The sequence below is a fragment of the Bubalus bubalis genome, chromosome 2, assembly GCF_019923935.1.
Source record: "Bubalus bubalis isolate 160015118507 breed Murrah chromosome 2, NDDB_SH_1, whole genome shotgun sequence".
NCBI classification, from domain to species: Eukaryota; Metazoa; Chordata; class Mammalia; order Artiodactyla; family Bovidae; genus Bubalus; species Bubalus bubalis.
The window spans coordinates 141,273,705-141,293,839 of record NC_059158.1 but is presented as its reverse complement, the minus strand read 5'-3'; the positions used below and the strand labels follow the sequence as shown (position 1 = coordinate 141,293,839).

Sequence of the window (20,135 nt, the reverse complement as noted above, 5' to 3'; positions counted from 1 at the left end):
GCCCATCAGGCTCCCCTGTCTGTGGGATTCTTCAGGCAAGACTACCAGAGTGTGTTGCTGTGCCCTTCTCCAGGGGATCTTCCTGACCCAGGGGTCAAACCGGAGTCTCCTGCAGCTCCTCCACTGGCAGGTGGATTCTTTACCACTAGTGCCGCCTAGGAAGTGGGTGGTCCCTATGCTTGTTTTATAGTAAGTGATCTGGAGTGAGCTGATTCAGCTGTTTAAAGCCAGGGCCTAGAGTAGATGCCAGGTCTTCCAATTTCCTAGCAAGAATGCTTGTCACCATCCTGGTGCAGTAGGCAAAGCAGCTCTTGTCTCCTCTAGAGAAAAACCTATTGGACAGAGTACCACTCTGGAGAAGTTTAACAACTAGAGAGTACAACCATATCCACCTTCATGGAAAGCTTCCTCAATGCTTTTGGATTTGTCTGTTTGAAGAACTGACCTGACCAAAAGCAACTGCTCCAAGGCCAACAGGATACTTCAGGGGGATCATTACCAGCCCCTTCTTCTTCCAGTAATTCTCCGAGTTGAATTTCTCCACCGCTGCTTTCCTTAGGGTGTAGGAAGACGTGGCCATGCATTCTTTCCAACACTGGATCAGGTTCTTGGTATTGATCTCCTGTTTGTAGGGTGTTTGATCAATTTCCTTGTACATGTTTATCATTCGGACCTACAAAAGAGAAGGGAATTAAAAGGGTTGAGGAGGCACTCAGCCGACATAGTCTCTTCCACCCATTGTCCTTCTAATCAAATTCTGCTCATTCTAGAAAACCCAAACTGAGCTCAAAATTCCCTTCTTCCTCTATTCAGACCTTCTACCTAATGTGTAGGCACTTCAATGCTTTGGAAGCTGCTTTTGTGTAAATTCAAAGGAAGGACTCCTTTCTTTATGCTTCTTATATAGCTCAATACAGTCTAGATATGCTGTAGACTCTTTAATTCTAGGTGTACGTGTGAGTATCTGTTGAAAGGCAATGCTGAGTTTAATTTACAGCCTACATGATCTACATGATTTATATCTTCCAGATGCTTTGGCAAGAGAAGACCATACACTTTCAAACATGAACATATTAAAGTTTGTTTAACTAAATCTTATAATTAGGATGAAAATCCAATAAAAAAAAAAATTCTATCTCAGGACGTCTGAAGCACCGAGTAGAATTCTTTCTGAATTCCCAGATCTGAACTGGCAACGAAGGCTGTTCGTCACCAGTTTTTGAGAACAAAAGGTCAAGTGCCTCACATTCCCCGCTGACAACATTCTCAGCAATTAGGGCTGGCCACTCTCCAAGCTGACAGGAGCCATTACAGACCTACCTTCTTCCCATCTTCCCCTCCCCAAATTCCCAGATCATTATAAAAGGAGAACTGGATGTTAGTGAGCTGTTGAGAGAAGGTGATGTTTTCAAGGATGGCTCCTCTCCCCTCTATATTCCCTGGGGATGAAGGGAGGGCATTTGCTGATCCTCCTCCGAGGGCTACCAATGTGCCAGAATATCTGGCAAAGAGGCTGTGGTGAGATGGCCAGGAAGGGAGGGTCAAGGGCCCCCCACAAGTTCAAAACAGAAAGATGGCTCCTGCCTATGGACCCAGACTCTAGTGCTGGGCCGGGGGAGGGTAGGAGGAGATGGATGCACTGGGGACCTGGGCTTTCCATGCAGCAGCGGGCAAGGAGGCAGGGGCTTCAGGGATGAGGTGAGGTGCCAGCTGAGGATCAGTTGGAAATTTAATCCTCACAGGGAACTGTCCATTTCTAAGAGAGCTGGCAGAAAGGGAGCCCAGAGATGGGCTCAAAGATATACTCAAAGAGTGGCTTCAACTAACCAAGAAGAGGACCGAGAGCTTACTAGGAGAAGCCAGTGGCAGAAATGCTGTCTGTTTGCCCTGGTTCTCCTCCTCCTCCCTGCCCAACACCTGAGCAGAAGGCACAGGGGAGGTGAAGGGGGCAGAGAGCGCACCATCTTCCCACCCTAACACCACGCCAGGATCCTGGGAACGGAACTGAGCTTGCGCATGAATGAATATTGGCCCAAGACTTACAGAACCTAAAGAAGACCATTGAAGTCATTGAAATGACGCAAATGACAGCTGCCTGGGATGTTAAGGAAGTGAGGAAAGAAGGCTTTGACAGAACTTGTCGGTAGCAATTATACCCCCAACCAATAGAGACTTCTCACTCCCAATGAATCCAGTGCTCATGCCTCAGTACCTTCTCCCATGACTTCTGAGGAGGAATCTGAGTAAGACAAGGACCCCTGAACTCTAGAGTCCTGCTCTGTATTAACCAGTCAGCTGGGTTAACTCCAGCAAATCATGTAGCCCCCGTGGACCTCAAATTCCTCAACATGAAGACCTCCAATGGCCCTCCCTCCTCTAAAATTCACTATCCTTTGTGAGACAAATTCAGCATTACCTTCTCAGGGGGCAACCCACATTTGGCTGCCACTTCTGTGATACAGGCTTCGGTGATCAGCCCTGCCTGGGGAAAGCCAAACCCTCGCAAAGCCGTGTTGGATGGAAGGTTGGTTCTGCACACCCACCCCCGGCAGCGCAGGTTGGGAAACTTGTAGGTATTTTCCAGTTTCTGAAGTCCCGTCTCTATTACCTGTGGAAATCCAGAGTTGACATGATGGGCCTGTTTTACCATCCTGAGACCTCAGACCAAAACCAAGCCAGAAATGAATGACCTTCTCTCTATCATATCAAACATGCTAACCCTGACCCATGTCTCAAATGCATTTTTGCTGTAAAATGATTTTTAAGGATTTGAATAATTTTTCTTTTAAAGATATTTTTAAATTTTCATATTAGAGCTAATGCATCTCCCTCACCGGCCAGGTTTTAAAACTTTCCAAAGCCTTTGAAGCATTCATTGACTCAGTCTACAGAATGTAGTGAATAAGATACCTTGAAAAACAGAAAAAAAAATGATATTTGATCTAACGCATTGGTTCTCAACCGGGGGCAATTTCTCCGTCTTCCTCCCTGGGACATTCGCCAATGTTCGGAATATTTCTGGTTGTTAAGTCTGGAGGGTAGCTGAGCCACTGACAAGTACTGGGTGGAGGTCAATGATATTGCTAGATATCTTCTAATGCACAGGGCAGCCCCTACCACAAAGAATTATCCAGTTTATCAATATCAATAGGGTCAAGGTTAAGGTCTAACACTTGCAGTTGGGAAAAGAGCTCTAAAATTTGGGAAACACAGACATAACACACAGATATAGATTTAGCTAATATCTCTGGGGTCACAGTGGGGGCACCAGTAAGTAACATGTGGCTACTTGCTCCCGGCAATGAGAATACTTAGGCTTTTATAATTAAACATCATTTAACCATTGAACATTTTTCTTATTTAAATCATTTTACGTAAAACTTTCCAGAATGTGCATTTGCTCATTAAAACACTTACATATAATGACTCATCCAGGAAGGCACCTCCATTGCTATAATGCTCCACATCCAGGGCCAAGATTCTGCCATCATTCATGAATCCAGCCTGGGGAAAGAGAATGGACCTTTGATCCTGGTGCTGGGTGCAAAGTCTCTCTCAAGTGTACTTTGTCACTGGTGAACCCTCTGCATATCGACGAACATTTTTTATGACATTGGATTTGACATTTTCTTGGATAAGACACCAAAAGTGTATAGGCAACAAAAGAAAAAGAGATACATTGGACTACATCAAAATTCAACACTTCCACATATCAAAGGACACAGTCAACAGAGTGAAAAGGCAATCCAGAGAATGGAAGAAAATATTTGCAAGCCATGTATATGATAAGGGGTTAATATCTGGGCTGTATAAAGAACTCTTAAAACTCAACAACAAGAAACCCCAAACAACCTGTTTAAAAAGTAGACAAAGAACTTGAATAGACATTTCTCCAAAGAATATATACAAACTGTGTAATAAGCACATGGAAACATGTTCAGCATCACAAATAACTAGGGAAATGCAAATAAAAACCACATAAAAATGGTTAAGACAGCAAAAAGTAAAAATAATAATAATAATAAAAAGAAAGGGTAGAGAAAGATATAAAAGCAAAAGAAAAACCCCTCGTTTAACCCGTCACTACCGTTCAGTCTTCTCCAAATCAACTGCATATTTCTTGACCTCTCATTTTCGCCATTAGTTCTTGGAATTCTAGCTTCCATCCTCATATTTCCACCAAAACCTTCTCCCCCAAAGTCAGTGATCTTGTAATCTCCAAATGTGGTGTCCTGCACATAATGTTTTAATACTCCACACATTTTTCTCATACAGGGCCCAATTTCATCACAACTCTCAGCAGCATTTGGTGCTGCTAGAGGTCTTTTAAACAAATATCTTCCTTGCTTTTAAAATGTATGCAATGTTTCTGAACTTAGTAAAGTTCATTTTAATGATTTTTGTTGAATGGGACCAAATTCAAACCAAAGTCAAGGGCATGAACTATGAATTTAGCAGTTTAAGCTTGAGTCCTGGTTCTGCCACAACACCCACTCTATGATCTCAAGCAAGTTATATAACCTCTCTGACTATCTGTGACATGGCAGTAAATAAGGTAATGCAGAAACCCACAGGTAAGTGACTGAAATCTAGCAAGTTTCCTGAATATGCTGCTGCTGCTAAGTCACTTCAGTCGTGTCCGACTCTGTGCGACCCCAGAGACGGCAGCCCATTAGGCCCCTCTGTCCCTGGGACTCTCCAAGCAAGAATACTGGAGTGGGTTGCCATTGCCTTCTCCAATGCCTGAAAGCGAAAAGTGAAAGTGAAGTCGCTCAGTCGTGCCCGACTCCTAGCGACCCCATGGACTGCAGCCTACCAGGCTCCTCCATCCATGGGATTTTCCAGGCAAGAGTACTGGAGTGGGGTGCCATGGCCTTCTCCGTTCCTAAATACAAATGACTACTAATATTATTATAAATACTATTAATATCATCTCCTATCCTCACACCACCCTCCATTAGACCATTTTCTCATGGTCTTAATCACCACTATGCTGACAGTTTCTGTAATTATAATCCAGTCTTTTCAATAGAGTCCCATATCGATGAAGGACATTCCCGCAACAATATCCCATGGTCACTTCTTTCTGAAATACACAAATAAACTCATCACTGTCCCTCTAGACTGTTTCCTCCTCCAACTTGGCTCTTTCTTCTAGAAACCTCTGAGTCATGCTTGTGGTGGTTTTTCTCCATTATATTTTGCTAAGTCTGTCACCAAATTCTATTGTATTTTATACCATAATAGCTCTGGGACCCATCTCTTTCCACATCTTACGGTCACAGCTCAGACCCCAACTGCTTCATGTCTGAACACATCAGTTGCCTCCTGGTGGTCTGCCTGCCTTCATCCTCTTGCCTCCCTAAGCCATCCTGCCCAGTGCCATCATATTTCCCCCCCAAAACGCTCATGTTTGGCTATGACACTTGACTGGTCAAGGATCTACTCAGTCTCAGTCTTTATGAGATCAAGTTTAAACCTGCATCCTGGTATTCTCAGGTCACTCTGAAACTGTTATCACCTAACCCAACTCATCTTACTTTCTACTACTTTTCAGTAAGCACTCTGGGGTTCCGATTCCCCTTCTCCCCTTACTCCTGTTCCTAATCATCATGCCACATGTAACTCACCTCTGCCTTTATGCTGCTACTGTCCCACCACCTGGTATGATTTCTTTCTGCCCACCCATTCTTCAAGGTCATTTACATTTCACCTTCTCTAAGAAGTATCCTGTATACACTCCAGCCCATACTCATCTCTCCCCATAGTTTTAACATGAGATTATTACGCTTTCATAATGATTTCATATGTCAAAGTCTTATTTCTCCCTCAACTACTAAAATGATATCTCTTTTAGGACACAGTTTTCCTCAATTAATTTCAATTGAACTACACCAAATTCAAAATATAGCTTAGGGTGAATATAAGTTGAAAAAGATCCATTCACTACCTTCTAACAGGTACTAGTTGTGATAGAAATGATGCCATGTGTTTAACAAATCCTGCTGTCTTTCATCCTGGGCACATTGGAAGACTACATTTCCCATCCTCCCTTGCAGGTAGGTGGCAAAGTTCTGGCCATTAATGTGTTGATTAAGGAAAGGACCAACTCTTCCAGGCCTGGTGCTTAAAACATCTCCCATATGACACTTCTGTTCCCCCTCTCTGCCTTTCCCTTGTCTTCCGTCCTTTGCCAAAGAGCCAGGGGAAGACAAAGAGTATTTAGAGCAGTGCTATCTGATGGAACTTCCTGTGACGATGGCAGTGTTCTCTATCTACGTGTCCAATATGGCGGCCACTAGCCATAGGTGGTTTCTGAGCACTTGAAATACAGTTAATGCAACTGTGGAACTGAATTTTAAATTTTATTTAATTTAGTAGATTTAAATCTGAGGGGATGATGGTGGTGGTGTTAGATAAAAAATAGTTGAGTCTGTGAATGAGCAGCAGAGTTCTCTCTTCTCCCCTCACTCCCACCCTCCAGGGATTGCCCTGGGCTGTTACTTGAGCAATAATTAACACAAAAAAGGTCTAAGTCCCTAGGAGTTTTCAGTTAGCCCACTCTGACAAGTAAACTTATTTTTATGAAGCAAAAGAATACTTATTTTCTGCTATGGAAATTTTTCTAAGAATTAGGAATTTCTGGGACAGAGTTTAACCAAAGTGAAAAGTGTGTTAGTCGCTCAGTTGGGTTCGACTCATTAAGAACCCATGGACTGTAGCCTGCCAGGCTCCTCTGTCCATGGAATTCTCCAGACAAGAATACGGGAGTGCGTAGCCATTCCCTTCTCCAAGCGATTGAACCCGGGTCTCCTGCATTGCAGGCAGAATCTTTACCATTCTTTACCATAACATTACTGTTATGGAAATTACTCTATATTTACCTCCCACATATAAAAATGTGGGAATAGTGTGATTATCAGATCTACTTTCATGGAAGTATGTACATACTCCTATGTTTCCAGTTTTGCACTCTGTAGCAGTCAATTACCAGCTAGTAATTTTTTTACAAACGGACATCTTTGGGCAAAGCAGAAAAGCTTCACTGAACCAGCCAGTAATAGTGAGCACCAGGAAGAGAAAGTTGAAGCACAGTTTGTTGATTTGCTCCTTGTTAATCCCCAGTAGAGAGTAGCCAGATGCTGCCCTCTGCCTTTCTGCAATGCTATATTTCACCAGAAAGCCCCCCACCCCCACCTCAACTCACTTTATACTTTCCAAGGTAAGGGTGGCGGCCTCCAGTTATTAACATGTCTTCTCCTCGTTCTAGAATGCAGCGGACTGGACGACCATGCCTAACACAGAAGAAAAAGAATCAGGAGAAGCAAACTCTTTTACCAAATTGGAATTATCCAGTGTTTATGGAACTCCTAACGGGAGCCTGAGTGCAAGCCACACACATCACAGAACAACAGAGTGACCCCCCTGAGCCCGGCTGTGCGATTCTCAGGCAGACACCGTGGCTTCCCCTCCTCTGGGTCAGGGAACAGTGCCTGGCAATCACTACTCATGGGAGGAGCGCTAGGGTATTGCTTTGGAGTGGTTTCCCACCGGGACGACAACCTCCGTGATGGGCAAACAGTCCCAGGGCCACATTAGAGATGGTTACAAATGGAGGCATGGCATCTGGGTCCCATCACTTCTTGGCAAATAGATGGGGAAACAATGGAAACAGTGACAGACTATTTTTGGGGGCTCCAAAATCACAGCAGATGGTGACTGCAGCCATGAAATTGAAAGATGCTTGCTCCTTGGAAGAAAAACTATGACCAACCTAGACAGCATATTAAAACGCAGAAATATTACTTTGCCAACAAAGTCCCTCTAGTCAAAGCTATGGTTTTTCCAGTAATCATGTATGGTTGTGAGAATTGGACTATAAAGAAAGCTGAGCACCAAAGACTTGATGCTTCTGAACCGTGGTGTTGGAGAAGACTCTTGAGAGTTCCTTGGACTGCAAGGAGATCCAACCAGTCCATCCTAAAGGAGATCAGTCCTGAATATTTACTGGAAGGACTGATGCTGAAGCTGAAACTTCAGTACTTTGGTCACCTGATGCAAAGAACTGACTCAGTGGAAAAGACCCTGATGCTGGGAAGGATTGAAGGCAGGAGGGGAAGGGGACGACAGAGGATAAGATGGTTGGATGGCATCACCGACACAATGGACATGAGTTTGAGTAGGCTCCGGGATTTGGTGATGGACAGGGAAGCCTCGTGTGGTGCAGTCCATAGAGTCGCAGAGTCGGACACAACTGAGTGACTGAACTGAACTGAACAAATGGAGGAATTCAGGGGGTGTGACTGCAAAGTACTCCCTGACAGGGCAGGTCTGGAATCAAGGTCTTCGTGTGTCATGGGACAGAAGACTTGACCTATATGACTTAGCAAAGAAATTCAGCCTTCTACATGTGCCTGCTCCAAAGACAATTTTCTCTGGTTACGTGTTGACACCCTTAAGGGAAAACAGTACTATAAATAAATGTAAGCATAACAAAGGGGCTTCCTTGGTGGCTCAGCAGTCAAGAATCTGCCTGCAATGCAGGAGCCAAGGGAGATGAGGCTTCCATCCCTGGGTGGGGAAGATCCCACTCCAGTATTCTTGCCTGGAGAATGCCATGGACACAGGAGCCTGGAGAGCTACAGTCCATGGGGTCGCAAAGAGCTGGACACGACTGAAGTGACTGAGCAAACATGAAAGCATAAAAAAAGCAAAACACCCATCTAAATTAGGGGAATATATATACACACATTTTGAGATGCATTTTATATCTAATTATATGTGTATATGAACCTTTTGAGATATATCTATATATCAATACATATAGATACACAGATCAATACAAATATCTCTTGCAAAAGGTTGAACTGACCTGCATAAGTATATATACATTTATATATATATACAGGTGCTAGGAGAAGTCATCTCATTTTTTCAGGATCTGCTTCTGTCTACTCTCCAGGCACATTTTTTAACTGTGGTTTTTATTCTTTTCAGTAACTTATCCTCATTTTTGTTTTTATACTATGTATCTTGAGAATATAAAATCAAGAAGTCCTAATAAGCCAGCGATTTGTGCATTCGTATATTATGTGTTATTTTAAATAACCTGGACTCAGATTCTTCCTCAGTGTTGAGATTCCACAATGTTGAGAATATTCAACATGACCTCATTTGATTTTTAGTCTATCGAACAGATTCTCTCCACTTACTTGTTTGCAGCAAATGCGGCGATGGCTGCAAGGATGCCAGTTTTTGTCACCTTTCCCCCAAAGGCTCCACCAATACGCTTTACATGACACATGACTTTGTTAGCTGAGACATTCAAGACTAAAGCAGTTATGTCCTGTGAATGATAACAGTTTTCATTAATCTAACCCCTATGCAGCAAGGGAGTGGGTCCGTCTTACGCGTTTTGATTGCTTAATGTATGTGATACACAAACTCGGTGGCTACACTAAATAATGGGATGATTTCCAAAAACCTAAGCAGGCATCCAGGCTGACCTCAGTAGTATTTGGCTGTAATGACAGTGCCAAAACTATCATTTATATTACATGGTCCTTTCAACGGAATTCTCAGAGGGCACAGCAGTAAAGAGACTGCCTGCCAAATGTAGGAATTGCAAAAGATGCTGGTTCGACCCCTGGGCCCGGTAGATCCCCTGGAGTAGGAAATGGCAACCCACTCCGGTATTCTTGCCTGGAAAATCCCTCGGACAGAGGAGCCTAGGGGACTAGAGTCCAAGGGGTCACAGGTCACAGAGTCAGACACAACTGAGCATGCACTCAGCAAAGAAAAAAAAGTGCTTTCAATATCAATGAGATATTTTTGTGATGATAAAAGTAAAAAAAAATTTTTTTTTCCTTCATGAACTACACGTAAGGCATCCTTTTCAGACTGACTCCTAGAGATATGTTTCCTGCAGCAGTGAGATTTTATGGTCTTCCAAGCCTTTCTCAGACTGGGTCTTTTCCTTGCACATCAGTGTCTCTACTGGAGAATGAGCATCCCTCACTTCCCATTTGGATGAAGTTGGCTAGCAGGTCTTCCCTGGATCTAGGTCTTGTTCTTCCTTGCCATGCTAATGTCTGAGGTCATTAAGTCTTTTTCATTTTACTTTTTTTTTAAATTGGAGGATAATCGCTTTACAATATTGTGTAGGTTTTTGCTGTACAGTGCAAGTTGGTCATACATATAAATATATATAAAATATAAATATATATCCCCTCCCTCCTGAGCCTCCTTCCCACCACCTCCCCATCCCAGCCCTCTTGGTAGTCACAGAGGGCCAGGCCGGTTAGGTGGGGAGCCCAAGAAGAGTGAGGTGATAAGCCCAAGGTCACTCAAGGAGTGAGGAGCAGAACAGGACTGAAATGGAATTCACCCAGCCCTTCTCAGAGGCCTCATTCTCCACAGTCCCACTTGCTCTGGTAATGACACTGGCTCCTTGTGACCTACTGAATCAAGACCCAGTGTCAATTCCCCTTACTTTCACCCTGATGCTTAAACTAGCCACCCTAGGCGCATCTTCCATTCCAGCATAGGCAGTCTCTACTATTCCTCCCTCTTTACACACACACTGCCTGGTCTATAGAACACAGGCAAAAAGGGTTTGCCAAAGGGATGAATGAATGGATGAATGAACGAATGAGTGGCATTTGATCTTGGTGTGGAACTGCCTGGAATGGCCTCTTTCCTCACCATCTATAGACAAACTTCATTTTCACTGTAAATCCAGACTTAAGACTTCATCTTCATGGAATTTCCCAGATGATTCTAAGGCCTCACAAACCTCCATTCTCTTAATTCTCCCTCCTCTGTAAATTCTGACTTAGGTGATTTAGTACTTGGCTGTATTCTGCTCAATACTCTTTCCTAATTGCTTCATGTGAATTAGGTGACTACAGGTTTTGGAGGGTAGACTTTTCTTTGTCAAATTTTTTTTTTAGTTTTATTAAGCAAGATTGAGGGCAGGAGGAAAAGGGGACGACAGAGGATGAGATGGCTGGATGGCATCACTGACTTAATGGACATGAGTTTGGGTAAACTCCGGGAGTTGGTGATGGACAGGGAGGCCTGGCGTGCTGTGGTTCATGGGGTCACAAAGAGTTGGACACAACTGAGCGACTGAACTGAACTGAATTGATATACATCACTGTATAAGTTTAAGGTGTACAGCATGATGGCTCGATTTACATACATTGATCACCATGGTAGGTTTAGATAAAATCCATCATCTCATATAGATACAGTTCAAAGAAAAAAACTTCTCATTGTGACAAGAGCTGTTAGGATCTATTGCTTAACAACTTTCACGTATATAATACAGCAGTGCTGACTAGTGCCATCATTTCTTTTGTAGTCTTAACAGTGCCACCAAGAGTACAGCAAAAGAGACCTGCTGGTTGTAAGGTTACAGGTCCACAAAGAGAAGACCACTGCTTTCAGAGTACCTTAAAAGTTGTAAAGGTGTATGGATCTTAACACCAAAAGGATACGGCTATTAGTACGCCAAACTCCTTTAGTTTCTAAAATGACATTTTAACCTCTAATTGATCTTGTTGTATCTTGTTGGCAGAAACCACTTAGCCACATCCCCTCCATGTGGCCCCACCTTACCTGGATGTATTTAGGAAACTGAGTAGACACGTAGACATCGATTTCTTTATCTTCTCCTTTGGGAACAACCAGCATGCTTTGGGTTTCCATATAAAAGTGTTCTTGACCTCCGATGTGTATTTCACCTGTGAGAGGAAAATACACCAGAATCAGCCAATACAGTAAGTCACAAAGTCCTAGGGATGAATGTGTGACTTTCCAGAGTAAAATACTATGGCAAGGAGAAGTCCAAGACAAGATGGAGTGGATGTACTTCTCTCTGTTCTTTCTTGTAAGTGCAGCTAACTATCCTGGACATTATACATAGGAAAAGAAACAGCAGACGACTCTGGAAGGCACAAGTCAGACACAATTGAAGTGACTTAGCATGCATGCATATTATAAATATGGGAGAGTAAAGTGATAAAGGGAGGTAGGGTTTTTACAATTTAATCAAACTTATGAAATGTCACTACCAAATATACTATACATTTAACATCTAGAACTACCACTAAAAAAAAATTCACAAAGAGATACACTCAAACCACTATACATAAATAAAAATAGAATTCTAAAAAGTGTAATCCATTGGAAAAGAGGGCAAAAAATAAAAAACAGAAGTAAAAAAAAGAACAAAACAATACAACTGTGTCAGTCATCATGTTAGGTGGAAAGCAGAACTTTTACAAATTAAAAATGTATGGAATAAGAGTGATTTGTAAATTATTTGAGAGGGATTCCCAAGAAAACCTTTTATATGAGAATCTGGACTTCCTATCTTATCCGAAATCTGAGTAAAGAGAGTACAGAAGAATAAGTAGATTCTACTTCTTTAACAACATATAAAGATGACAAGGTCGAGAACCCGGATCTCAGTTTCAACTGAAGTTTTTATCAAAAGTGTACATCAAAAACCCATTTGTCAGTAGGATCAAATCCATGATACACAATATTAGTGATTCCACCTATCCACACAGAATGAATGTGGTTAAGTTTAAAAAGTACAGAGCTAAAAAATATTAAACAGAGTTGTTTCTGCTTAAACCCATCAGGTGGGCAATATTCTAAGACCCTGTTAGTGCTGCCCACCCCACAGCCCTGGACCCACGGTGCCCTCTCCTCACTCTACAGTGTGGCTCACAACTCTCTAGGCTGAAAACCAGTTTGTTCAACTAATCCCTGAGATAAAATGTTATCCCAGGATGGCCTTAGGAGTGATTCCTTCAGGCGTATTTACCTTTTAATGAGTTCCTTAAAGACGAAAAGCCTAGATACGAAGGAGTCTCTCCGTACTCTGCCCAATAGGACAGGGTATGGGGAAGATCATTTGAGCTTCAGAGTTCTCCTGCAAATCCTGCTATGGAGATTGTTATCCACTCTCTCAGTGTAAAGCCCAACCCAGCTAATGGGGTTTCACAGAGATGAGTGAGAAGCAGCATAACATAGAGGGGAGAACGCTAACTTCAGAGGTGAGAAACTTAGATTTGATTCCTGGTCAACATCATGTCTCTCCAGCCTTAGTGGGCTCATTGGTAAACCAAATTCTTTAAAGTCCCTCTAAGATGTGGGTTTGATTCCTGGGTTGTGAAGATCCTCTGGAGAAGGAAATGGCAACCCACTTCAGCATTCTTGCCTGGGAAATCCCACGGACAGAGGAGCCTGGAGGGCTACAGTCCATGGGGTCACCAAGAGTCGGACACGACTGAGCCACTGAACAACAACAACGGCTATGACACAGCCAGTATGTAAGGCTGAGGTATCTATCTTCACAGTTGGTACAAGTCAGCAAGGGTATCATTCCCTTCAAGAACACAGTTCAAGACTTGATGTGATGCTCAACATATTTAATCTTTTAAATATTCTTTTTTCTGGGGGCATCTGTTTTCCTAAGGGGCAGATTAAGTACCATCATGATTAGTATCTCTAGTTATCTCTCATTGAAACAAGTAGTCACAAATTCTTCATCAAAACGACAAGTGGAGAGGAAGAATAAAATCCCTTTGAGTCAAGAGAATGAACTCTTAAGTCCATTTTACAGCTTCCTGTTCACTTTTATACTCATCAATAGGGTATTGTGCTGTTGTTCAGTCGCTAAGACATGTCCGACTCTTTGTGACCCTATAGTCTGTGGCCTGCCAGGCTCCTCTGTCCATGGGATTTCCCAGGCAACAACACTGGAGTGGGTTGCCATTTCCTCCTCTAGGGGATCTTTTCGACCCAAGGGTCAAACCCACGTCTCCTGCATTAAGGTGGATTCTTTACTGCTGGGCTCTATAGGGTATGGGCAACTTAAAATTCAAGAGAGAGATAGATTGAACAACTTACCTAACTAAATGAAATAATTAAATAATATGTCAAGGACAAACACAATAATCGAATTCTCACACAGAAACATATAATGGAACAAAGAGTGCATGGACATATTATGGAGCAAGTGGAGGAACTGCTGTCCATATCGGTATTTCTAAGATACTCTCAGCATGGCCTCTCTGTGCAGAAATGCTCCTTCCTTCTCTCCCACAAAATAAACTCACCATTGAGTGTTTGCCAGATTTTACTAATCCTAAGAATCACCTAGAGCCCTGTTAACATTGGTGAAAAACAGATTCCTAGGCTGCCCTGGATCTTCCAACTCCAGAATTCCAAGGGGCACAGGAATATACATACATACAGAGACAGACAGGCAGAGACAGAGGCAGAGAGATATACACACACATACAGAACAATAAAGCAGGTGTAGTGAAATGTTTATTGGGGAATCTGAGTAAAGGATAATTAGGAGTTTCTCTAATGTTTCTGCACCTTTCCTGAAATTTAAAACGATTTCAAAACAAAAAGTTACAAGAATTTTGTTGGAAAGCTCAAGTCAACTATTTTCCAAGAGGGAATGGCACCCCACTTCAGTACTCTTGCCTGGAAAATCCCATGGACAGAGGAGCCTGGTAGGCTGCAGTCTATGAGGTTGCTAAGAGTTGGACACGACTGAGCGACTTCACTTTCACTTTTCACTTTCATGCATTGGAGAAGGAAATGGCAACCCACTCCAGTGTTCTTGCCTGGGGAATCCCAGGGACGGCAGAGCCTGGTGGGAGGCCGTCTATGGGGTCGCACAGAGTCGGACACGACTGAAGCGACTTAGCAGCAGCGTATGTAATGAAAGGAAGTTTGCAAGGAAGTAGGGGAAGGGGACAAGGAGGGAGAGAGGAAAGGAAGGAGAAAGCAGAGATGGAGAGGGGTGAAGGAGAAATCGGAAAGGATGACAGAGAAAGAAACATGGACTTTGGAAATCCTTGTGAAAGCTATCAATCCACAGCGCTTCATGGTGCCTGCTGTCTAACGTGCCTAGTAGCAGCAGCAGTGGCTGCTGTCTAACATGACTGTGGTCCTGCTCCTTAACCACTCTGAGCCTCAGTTTCCTGACCTGTGGGAAAGCAGACACCATCTGTATAACTAACTCCTGGAGCCATGGCAAGGGAGACCCACGACTGCTTCCTCTCTCATCATTTGTTAAAGATAGTTTTACCTTCAAGAATTTGGTCCACCATTTTAAATGCTTCATCCACATTTCCAGTCTCCAGTTTCCTCTCTCGCTCAAAGAAGGACTTGTTTTGTATAGCTTCCTAGAAGGAGAACAGAAAAGTGAGCCCCCCATCAGCCCCACAGCAGCAGCCACATGTGGTGCTGGATCATCTGAGTCTGGGCAGTGCTTCTCTTGCTCTGGCATCACAGGCACCCTCATCATGCACCCTCATCAGGACCCCATGGGCTGGGTTAAGAACCATGCTGCAGAAAGACTCTCCATGGAGCAAATGCAAATGTCCTCATTGAGTCAAAAACAAACAAACAAACAAAAAACAAAAAACAAAAAAAACTGCTTAGAAAACACCTAGCACCAAGTGGTGGAACTGTTTCCAGGCCAATTATTCTCTTCATTCCACAGCCCATGTTATGCAGCCAGGGTAACAAGGCACAGGGACTCAGATCTTGGGCTCTGGACCCAGTTGGAGTTGTGTCCATCTTCTGATGTACTAGCTATTTGACTGTGGGTCTATCACTTCACCTCTTTGAGCCTCATTGGTAAAATGAAGGTAGAGTTGTACACACAGTTCCAATAGGGTTGTGAAAAGAATAAAATGAAATGAGGCATGAATGAGCTTACATGGTATATAACGAATGTTCTGTTAATGCTACCTGAAGACACTCTAGTGATAAGGACATGATGGCCTTGACTGCCGGTCCCAAGCTTCTCCTTTGGGGGAATGAGTCCAGCATTTGCACTTTGGACTTCCAGCCCTGGAAGTAAGATTCCAAGTCTAGAGTGGGTACCACAAATCCACTTATATACTGGTTCCTAATGGCTTCCCTTGAGTACCTAGTGAAGGACTGTAAGAGTAAGTACACATTATCAGGGATGCAGCTAAAAAATCTAGGTTGGTTTTCCTACCTATCCTTGGGAATTCATCTTGCTGTAATCCCTTGGTCCTTGGCAAATGTGACATGTCAGCTCCTGGGAGTATTTCTACAATAGATGATTGTCCATCTATGAAATGCCAGCCTGGTGGCAGCTAGGGATTCTCCCAACTTTGGTTCCCTTGGGCCAACAGTAAGTGTCTAGACCTATTGATACCTTATGGATATGCTGTTGTAATCCTGCCATTTCCTCCATTCAAAAAGTGGGTTGGTTTGTTTCTACTACCACGAGGCCCAGGGTCTTTGATCGAGTGTTTGTTGATTGCTTCTATTGTTGATTAACTGTGTGACTTTGGGTAACTCAGCCTTTCAGTTTCTGCATCAGAATGGGGAGAATACCAGCTTTTACCTCATAGGATTGTTGTGAGTGTTTAGTGACTTAGGTAGGAAACCTGTTTGGAACCAGGTAGTCACACAGAGAGCTCTGGGTGTTAGCTATGGTCACGTTGTTGACTGTGACGACTGATAAGAGATTCTGGTTGGCAGCACAGCTTTCTCACCATGGTTATCAGCCTGACTCTTGGGGCCAAGAGTTTTGATAGCATTTCCCCATCAAGCTATTAAAAATTTAAAAAAGCATAAGCTAGGTTAAACATGAGTGATAGTGATGGAGATCCATTTATTTTTATCCTATTTTAATTGATAACATATTTCCTACTGGAATCAATTCATATGATTTTCTTTTTTTTCATTGGAGTATAATTGCTTTACAACGTTGTATTAGTGTCTGCTGTATAAGAAAGCCTACGATCTTTTATTAATCTAAGACTCAGATATTCCAGGTTCAAAACAGAAGTTAAGTTTCATACATCCAGTTTTCTTTTTTTATTTTTTTCCTTGGAGTTTAGCCCTTTGCTGCTCGCTCTTTGAGTAACTCAGAGACAATTTCCTGAATATTTCTTGGTCAGGAAAGTGATCAAAAGAACTTTAATATGCAAGGAACAAGGCATATTTCCTTGCTATACACTTGGATTAACTCTTCTTGATCTAGTTGATTGATCTTGGAGAGCTTAACCTTTGATAGAAACATGAGGTATTTCTTCTCCGCGATGTCAAAGCTTGGTATTTGATATTGGGATTCTTTGGCAGACAATTCAAGCTATGCTGGTCCAAGTTAGGGGTGGAGGTGGAGGTGGGGGTGGGAAGAGAGTGGTGTCTGTTTGCTTTTGGAATTTTATTTGGCTGGAAAGCAGAGTGTGGGGCAGGGAAAATACTTAGTCACTGGAATTTGGCAAAGAATTACAAACAAAATTTTTGATAAAATATTATGCAAATAAATTCTTACGAAGAATTCAAACTCTAAAACAAAATGTTGGGGAAGGAATGTATAAAGTCAGCAAGTATATGAGGCAATGTATGAATGAAAATTGCTTAAGATGGAAACAGAATGAATTTGAAACTAGCCAGGAAAATTTGGAAAGCCTAATCACTCTTTGACTCCAACTAAACTTTTTTATTTTTGTTTCCTTGACACGATTCTTTTTAAATTTCAAAACACTGAGGACACTGTCCAGAAACAAACTCTATGTTCCTTGGCATAAAGCAGCATGATAGGAAATATACCCAAGGCCAAGTTCTCCTGGAGACACTAATCTTGCCCGACTCATTTCCTTATTTTCTGCCTCAGAGCATGATAGTCACCTAGAGAACAATTTATTCATTATGTCCTGGAGATAATATTGTATTCCCAGATGACATCCGGTCTCTGTGTGCTGAATCTAATCTACTCATGCTGTTTTCCCAACTTTCATGCTTTTATTACTTTGTAAATGACAAGAACCAATGAAATACATGCAGAAGAATACTCATATTATTTCATGGAGATGAGTCTGAAAACCTTTATATAGTTCAAAATTTTTTTTAAGAAACAGGATAGGAAATGCAGTTCCCCAATTTGTTCAAGTTGCCAAAATAGCTGTAGGCATCACAGGGTCTGTTTCTCATACTTACTTTAGATATGCATTAAAAGATCTAAAGCTAGGGTCACAGTATATGCTTCATGGAGCTTCTTGTTGGTTTTCACTATGTACCTAAAAGAGTCCCGGTGAAGGTGGATATGGAGCCCTGGGTGTGCCCCCTCTCCTGGACATTGCTGGGTGCCCATGTGGCATTCTTTCCACCTGCCCCTTCCAAACAGTGCTCAGATTTCTGTTGAGGTCTCCATCACTCCCCATACAGCCCATGAACCTCAAAGAAATCTGACCCTCCAGCAGTAACCAACAGCTCTTGCCTGTCATGAATCCAGAGAGGGACATGTGACCTAAATGCCTGATGACGCTGGGTCCCAGGACTCGTGGGCTGCTGAGTCGGTGGTGTTCTCTCTGCCATCCTATGACCACAGGAGATAAAGCCTGGACCATGGGGAGCAAGGAGGAGATTCAGAAGACCAGCTTCCTTGCTAATAGTGATAGAGTTGGAGGAAAAACAAAGCCCCTGTGTTTTGGAAGCCACTTTGAGTCAGATTTTTTTTCCTGTTTCTGGCATTTTAAGTGATACACCACTTGAATATGCTCTTCTGGCCCCACCCTTGAACTCATTACCTCAATGGTTAGGATCAGCGGCTCCAAATCTTGGTAGACAATCTTCACTCGCTGAGCAGCTCGCTTTGCCTGGACCTCAGAATCAGCTATCACGGCGCAGACAAGCTGACCCACACAAAACACCTGCAATACAGAAGAGACTTCTAGTTCCAAGGAGGGCAGGCAGCAGGTCCTTTCCTTCTGTTCATCTTCCTCCTCCTGCCAGCACAGAGCTAGACACACAGTGGACTTCACCGCAGTGCCGTGGTTAAGGAAGGCTTCTGTAGAGAAGTCAATTTGTCCGAGTTGCCCTGCTGACCTCTGGGAAGTCTCTGCACTGGGAGAGTGAGGACTTCTTGCTCCATCATTGGCAGCGGCGGCTGAAGAGGGACTGGTGTGATGCTGCCTCACGTAGAGCAGACTCAGGCTTTGAGGATCTGAGGATCTGGCCTAGGAGAGTCAGGCCCATGGCTTGACCTGGGGCTGCCACACTGCGAACAGGGCCATTCTGAGAGGAGACTTCTGCCTTCATGACAGGAAGGACCAGAAGGTCAAGACCATCTCAGCCAGAGAGGAAGGAGGAAGGGGACAGTGGTCTCTGCCCTGAACTGAGGAGCACAGGCTTTTTCAGGGAGAGACATGATTGTAGGAGCCACGAGTGAGTTGGGAGCAGTCACCACTTCACCTACAGGTGGGGTACACAGATGGCCTACGGAGTTCACCCAGGGACCAGGGCAGAAAGTGGATGGCGAAACACAAAACCAAGGCTCTAGAAAAGCAAAATAGTCAGGACTGGAAGAAGTCATGGGACCACTGGACTCTCTTTCCCACCTTTTATTGTGATCCAAATCAAAACATAATCACTCATTTTTCAGATTGACATTAGATTATTAGGACTTTTCTACAGTAAGCATATAGTAGTTTTATCACCAGATAAAAATGGTAGTAAAAAAGAGTTAAATCCAGGCACAGGCACGCGCACACACACACACACACACACACACATGTATTTGTTGGGTGTAGGTGGGTGGGGTCAGTGGGTAGATGAATGAAACAAGAATTGCAGATGTTAATCATTGTTGAAGCTGGATGATGGGTTTATGGGGATTCATTGTACTCTACTTTTGTGTGTGTTTAACATTTCTGCCATGAAATGATTTTTTAAAGATATAGCATGATAAGGACAAATGTTAAAATCGGGATGAAACCAACAGAGACAATCATTCACAATGGCTCTGCTCTCTGCTCTCCACACACATGGGGTTTGCCGCATGACCTGGTACACAAGCACGCCCCTGAGATGCTCAAAGTCAATGTCCCCACACCTCAGGGAGTTGTGCTATCGTGTGGCCCAAGATGGCTTTGCTTGTCTAGTTAACATTTATGCAAAGCCAGAGTTCTCATCGTCTTCCAGGACCATACAGCCCTGCCTTGGGAGAGTGCAACCTTGACTTCAGACACTCAGTCACCAAACTTTCATTTTTATCAACTAAGCCTCCTAGCGAGAGCCAGCAGCAGAGACTCTTCCAAATGATGAAGCTCTTT

General features: G+C 43.2%; 1 protein-coding gene across 5 annotated transcripts in view; it reads right to left on the bottom strand.

The window, feature by feature from the left end:
* AOX1 (aldehyde oxidase 1) overlaps window positions 1–20,135 on the bottom strand; it is a 69,938-nt gene that overhangs the window by 15,619 nt on the left and 34,184 nt on the right. For 4 of the 5 annotated variants that reach the window (XM_045164413.1, XM_045164408.1, XM_045164412.1 and 1 more), the window contains 8 exons: window positions 18,612–18,734; window positions 15,125–15,221; window positions 11,623–11,747; window positions 9,213–9,346; window positions 7,208–7,295; window positions 3,418–3,504; window positions 2,417–2,608; window positions 446–673 (listed from right to left, as the gene is read on the bottom strand). In XM_045164413.1, the coding sequence (XP_045020348.1) occupies window positions 446–673; window positions 2,417–2,608; window positions 3,418–3,504; window positions 7,208–7,295; window positions 9,213–9,346; window positions 11,623–11,747; window positions 15,125–15,221; window positions 18,612–18,734 (1,074 nt within the window). The remainder of the gene's footprint in view (window positions 1–445; window positions 674–2,416; window positions 2,609–3,417; window positions 3,505–7,207; window positions 7,296–9,212; window positions 9,347–11,622; window positions 11,748–15,124; window positions 15,222–18,611; window positions 18,735–20,135) is intronic. The other variant, XM_045164410.1, reaches the window with a different exon arrangement.